General features: G+C 35.8%; 1 protein-coding gene across 1 annotated transcript in view; it reads left to right on the forward strand.

The window, feature by feature from the left end:
- The window catches only part of TRAK2 (trafficking protein, kinesin binding 2), a 19,667-nt gene that overhangs the window by 4,501 nt on the left and 8,683 nt on the right, over positions 1-6,483 (forward strand). The window contains exons 3-5 of the mRNA XM_010292569.1: positions 2,619-2,689; positions 3,359-3,475; positions 4,721-4,930. Coding sequence (XP_010290871.1) covers positions 2,619-2,689; positions 3,359-3,475; positions 4,721-4,930 — 398 coding nt within the window. The remainder of the gene's footprint in view (positions 1-2,618; positions 2,690-3,358; positions 3,476-4,720; positions 4,931-6,483) is intronic.

Genomic DNA, 6,483 nt, shown 5'->3' on the forward strand with positions numbered 1-6,483 from the left:
TTAGAAGGTTTATCCAATGACCAGTTGAGTTCCCACTGGCAGTGTTTTCACTGAGGTGGAAGAATATTTTCTGCTTCAACTGTGGTAGCGTAAGAAACTGTGGATTACAAAACTTCTGTCTTTATAATTACTTTGTATGTGTGAATAAAGGGACATGGCACAACATAACAAGAATGTTAACCAAAATGAAGAGTTGCTTGCAGCTTTCACTTGGCAAGGTGAGTGAGGAGAGATTGCGCATGTGCGTGTTCACAAGAGAGAATTGTAACAAACTATGTATAATTTTGATCCTGTACTGTAGGAAGATAACAAAAGTTGTATAGAGCTAAGTTTCAAGTCTGCTAGTTCTGTGATTTCATGTATCAGCAAATATATTTGCTTTTAATTTTTAGGAACCTACCTGCCTGAGTAACCTTGTATGCAATTAGTGTAAATCTTTATTAAGGTGACTTAGCATTGGATATAAACTTTTAACTTGAAAACATATGGTAGGAACAGTTACCACAGGAGAGCCAGCTATAATATTCTGCCTGTAATGGCTGAAACTTACTTGTGTATGTGCAGTGAATTTACCAAATAGTACATTAGCCAGATGAGTTTCGAGTCCCCTCTTGGCAACCAGTATCAGCAACCAAGCGGTATGGTAAAATTGACCTCCCAAATGCATGTTATGTTACTCATAGAAAGGTACTTTAAATTTTGCGAAGAGTTTCTGGTTTTGCCCTGCTTAGTTAAATTTAATTAAATTAAATTAAAAATAAAAATAAACTAAAAATAAATTAATTAAACACAAAAATTAATTAATTACCTGCCCTGGTACTGCTGTAAGTTCAAAGCTCCTGAATATTTGAACAGCATGTGCTGGGTTTTTATGCCTGCTGATCTACTTGATAAAAAGTGTTTGATTTATTTTTCTGTTAAGCTCTAAGAAAAACAGTTCAGTAAACTTTTTTCTTCTACATTGTTCTTTATATTCTTTCAAGACTGCAAGAAAGTGTCTTTCTATACTAAAATGCAACTTGTTTTTGTTCCTACCACAGGCTTACTATTATGTTTTAAAAGGTTAATTATTGACATTATGTATGTAAAGGACATACATATGTTATACAGCATATGTAAATGAAATTAGTGTGCACTTCAGCTTGGCACTTCACGATCTCATAAGTAAGTGTGCTGTCCTCAACAAGAAAAAAAGAAAAAAACTGAGAACCAATACCACTATGTATTCAGTGTATGGGTCGGACTTAAAACAAGGTAGAAGAGTCAAGGATATCTTCAGAAATAGATTTAGACCAAATCTATAGTAATCTCATTTTGCAGTGCAGTGATGATGGAATTAGTTTCAAAACAAGTTAACTTAGACCTTCAGTTGAAGCAGATACTTCTAGATTTGTTAAATTTGTATTGCTGCCTTCTTTGCTTTCATGATCCTGATTCCATAAAGCAAAAATAGCAAATATCTGTTGAACTGGGACAAGCACGAACATCCATCACCTGCAAGATGTATAATTCTGCTTCTGAAGGGAATCATATTTAAATGTTTTTTTTAAAAGTTCTAAGAAAGTTTTAGTAGAACTTTTAGTAGATCTTTTAGTAAAACATTTAAAAGTTCTAAGAAAGCTTTAGTAGTGTAAAAAGTATGATTACACATGCATTGATTTTTTTTTTTTTTTTGGTGGTGGTGGATGCATGCAAATAAATCACCTATTTCCTTACATTTTAATTCTTTCTCCTCTTTGTTCTTTTTTTCCCCCTGTATCTTTCATTTTCTGTCACTCCAGCTCTTATTGATCTTCCTTCCTCCTCCTTGTCTGGATCTCACAAATTTGCTCAAGGTAATTAAGATTTCTTCTTTGATAGCATCTTCTATTTGACAGGACAAGAACTAGAGCAGACCAGTGCTTTGTGTTTTAGCACTGTGTTTTGTTTAGAGTTTTTGCAAATTCTTCATGCTTTGTTTACTCTTGACTCAGTCCTGTTTTTCAAATCCTACTTGTTCTCAGTTTTTTAATAGTTTTACAAACTCTTCAAACGTCAAAGTCACCCAATCAGTAAGATAGGATTTACTGCTACATCTAAATTGCAGACATACATTATCCCATTTCTTTTTAACTCTAAGATGAGCAAGCACTTAATAAATACATTTTCATTACTAGTTTCTGGGGTCTCCATACTTCTTGTGTGTAGACACACACTAATGGGAATTTTGTCTGAAGGGTATAGTCTGCAGGTGTGTTCAGCTATATTTGGATATGCTCCAGTGTACCTTTCCCTCTCTCCCCAGCAGGCTGGATGATTTAATAGCTTAGCTGTATTCAAAAAGTTGATCTTAAAAGATTTTTCTCCTTTTTCTAGATTTGAAGGATGTGGGAGCACCTCAAGTTTTAGCTAATATTGCTGAAAGCAGTAAATGTTCAGTATCTCATTGTATCAGTTTCCCAAATAAGTGTTGTTTCATATTTCTGAAGATGCATTTTCATAGCTTCTGCTAGTTTCATCAGCTAAGTACTGCATTTGTATCTAAACAACAACCTCTGAGTTTTAGTGCTCTCCCTTCCCAGCAGTCATCTTGTACTTAAGTTGCTTACTTCAGTAAGCATCTTTTTTTCTCTTCTCAGTTCTTGGCACGGATAATGTGGAGCAGAAAACTTACAGCGATGCTGACATGGTCAAACATCTGTTAGCTGAGGTATGCTCATCTGTGTAATGCTATGTTAATAAATTTAAAAGCATGTATTTGAGGAAGGGTTTTATTCAGCTACTGGAAATTCTGTTTCAGTTATCTTCAGAAGCTGCTTATCAAACACAAGGGTAATAAGAAGCTGCCCATTGGGTTGCACTGGCTCAGAAACAAAATTTAGCAAAACTACGGGCACCCATGGAGCCAGTGAGGCATAAGAAACAAACAGCTTTTTTCTGCTTTCCTGTTTTTCCTTTTTTCTACCCTCTTATCACTATTCAAGTTACGCAGTCTGTTCTGGACAAAGTGTCACTTGAAGGACCACAAGCCTAAGTATGTGTGGCTTCTTTGTATGATGCACCAGAGCCCATATAACCTCTCCAGTACTCAGCACAAACCCCAAAACTGTCCCCAGGTTTGGTGCCTTCCCTGCCCCCTGTTACTGCAAATGACTGTGGAAGAGAATATGCTATGTCAAGAAATGTGCTATATGAAGAAACACAGTTACAGATCTGTGCAGGATCCAAATTATGAAGCATCTAACAATGTTGATCCCTTTGAGAGTGTCGGGGGATCTCGGTGGTGATGCATAAAACAATAGCTAGGAAAATCTAAAACTACTCTGAATTTGCTTTTGATCAGATACGGTTTAGATATTTTTTCTCATTTTGTGAGCAGAAGGATCGGGACCTGGAACTGGCAGCTCGAATTGGACAAGCCCTCCTTAAGCGAAACCATCTGTTGACGGAACAGAATGAAGCACTAGAAGAACAGTTAGGACAAACTCTAGATCGAGTGAGTGATTTTTTTTTTTTTCTTCTTTTTTTCTTTTTATGATGATGGGGAGAGGATTAATAGAAATATATTCTTTCATTGTGAAAGCAGGTGATTGCTGCTCTCAAACTACAGAATTATACTCAGAAATCGTTCTCCTACTTGTCATAGTGTAGTCAGCTTTCTCAGTCCAATAATTGACTATAAAGACTGCATATTGTAATTACTGAGAAATTATGAGAACGTTGGGTATTACTACGATGTATCTACAGCAGGATTGCATTTTCAAAGCGTTTGTTTTGACCATCAGTGTGATATCCTGCCATTAAACTAAAAATCTAATAATCTAAGTCAAAATAAGTAGTTGGTATCTGATATAACCTGCTACATAACAACTTCACAGCTGAGGAAACAGCCAGAAAATGAGCTGGCTTAATGGGGTGCTTACACTTAAAAATTGAAAAAGTAAAAAAATTTTAAAAAAGAGTTAAATGTAATGAAAAATGAATTCTGCTCAGATCTTCACTCCATCTATTCCTTTAAGCACAGATTCTTGATCTAATCTTTTCTTTGTTGTTCGTTCTTAAAAAGGAATGAAATAGTTGACAACCTATAGAGTATCCCAAGTTTTTTAACCCTAAGATCAACCGATGTAGTCTGTTACAGTGAAATGGATTCAGCTGCTTGTATAAAACAAGCTGGTAATAAATACATACTCATAATTAACTGTAGGACAACATAAGCATGTATTCATATAAAAATGTAGATAAGCAAAAGATAATTTATCTGACTGAGATCTGTCTCTTCTTTCGTTTTTATTTGTCCTGCAGTTCATTTAATGTATAGACTTGGGGGGACCAGTCTACACATATCAATAGATGTCTATCAGTCCTTTTCTCCAGGAGGCTACAGTTTAGAAAAATGATCACAATCAAAATGATAGTTAGCATGTCAAAATGTAAACATGTATCAAAGCAGCTGGAAAATTATTTTGAAGTAAACTATTAAAAAAGTAGTCCATTCTTATGCTATCTTGAGTTTTCAGTCTCCCTTACAGTGTTAAAATTACTATTTTTGTGAGCTTTCTATAAAAGAACTAGAGCCTGAATCTTATGTTTAAATATAAATCAATCATGACTTGAGAGCTATTTTTTAATCTCATTTTAGACTGGAGCAGTGATGTTCCAAGAGGCTGTGTGAGTAATGCTCTGTAATACTGTATAGCTAAAGTATAATTCACAAGCTGGTGATCTTCTTTTGTCATAGGTTAACCAGCTGCAGCATGAACTGTCAAAGAAAGATGACCTGCTTCGTATTGTTTCGATAGCTTCCGAGGAGAGTGAAACAGATTCCAGCTGTTCCACACCACTTCGTTTCCATGAGTCTTTCAATGTATCACACGATCTGTTGCAGTTGGATGTTTTGCAAGATAAACTCAGGGAGCTAGAAGAGGAGAACCTTGCTCTCCGATCAAAGGTATATCTGACTTACAGTGTGTATCACATATGCTGGGTATGAAATAAATCAGGATGGTTAAAAAACCCCAGCGTTTGGGTTTTGCTTGATTCACATGACTATTTTGTATCGCTGTATTCAAATCGTACCCAAACACTTTCCCTCCAGCACTGACATCCTTCTCTTTCCTTCACTACTCTTCATTATCTCCAGAGTCCTCTAGTAGTCCTTTCTCAATGCCTTTATGGTATGTGAAAGAATGTGGGAACATATGTAAGCACCCATCAGGCCCCCAAGTTTGTGTGATCTGTTTTGATACAAACCTGACTGCAATTAGTAGTAGTATTCAGTTGCATTGACATTACATCTTTGTCAGTTCAATATTAAGAGTTGATAAGATTCTACTCAAATTCTTTTAAAGACACACTTAGTTTTGACTATGTGAGTAGTCTCTGTATTTTAATTGGTCTGTCTTATGTATAAACATGAATCCAGGCACTGTACCATTACAAGGATAGAGAGTAAATGGCCAGAAAAAATAAATGGCTATAAAAGTCATGGAATCAACAGCAAAGGTTACAAGAATCAGAATCTACAGATGCAGTGCCTCTTCTTCAGAGGTGGAGAGTGGAACTTGTAAAATAGGAAACTGGCTAAAAGTGGGGGGGTTTGTTGTTTTTTACAAAAAGGGGGGGTGGTGTTTGTAAGAAAGACGTTTTTTAAATTTATTTGGGGTGTGTGGCTTTCTTGGTTTGTTTGTTTGTTAGTTTGTTTTTTGTGAGCCTTTCCTAATATAAGCTTATTACAACAGTACAACAGAGACTAAATTCCTTTAATGTGAACAAGATAAACTTTTCCGCTTGTTGTCTCCAAAATATTCAGCCCAAGATGCATATCCTTCCAAAAACTTCCTAAGACCAAATGGATATCTTAGTGGTGCTGACGAGACAAGCAGACTGCTTTTATTATGCTCCTAACCCTGTATATGATTACAGAAGTTTACAGACCAGGGATTAATTTAGTCTACCTTAGTGTGAAAATATGGAGTTCAAGAGACTGCTGTCACTCTGTGATATAACATAACCTTCACTGACTCGAAATAGCCTCAATCATATTGAGCTTCTGTTTGACTTTTTTTTTAATTTTCATGTGGCAGCATTATGTAAAGAAGTGTGTTTGTCCGCACTCATGTAGCTGTACTTCTGCTTGCTTGGATAATCTTTAAACCCATTTACTAAGTTTTGTGGCGAGTCACTTACTAGCAAACAGTCCCGAATATAGAAGACTTACATGTGCAAAGTTTAATAATACCGTCCTCATCATTGAAAAGGAAGTGGGAATCTAGTGTACTTGATGTTGTTTAGACCTGCTGTGGTACTTGGTCTCTGGCCCAGAAAATTTACAGTCTAAATAGACTAGTTGGGGAATATGGAGAAAAGCTGTTCTACTGAGAGCTTTTCAGTGCCATAAAAGATTTGGCTCACATAATTCAGTTTTAAAGATTTTTTTCCTTAAGAAGTTTTGAAGCAAATTCGATTGCTTTAGTTCTGATTACTGTGTTGGTTTACTTTCCC

This window comes from Phaethon lepturus, unplaced genomic scaffold (assembly GCF_000687285.1).
Source record: "Phaethon lepturus isolate BGI_N335 unplaced genomic scaffold, ASM68728v1 scaffold7758, whole genome shotgun sequence".
NCBI classification, from domain to species: domain Eukaryota; kingdom Metazoa; phylum Chordata; class Aves; order Phaethontiformes; family Phaethontidae; genus Phaethon; species Phaethon lepturus.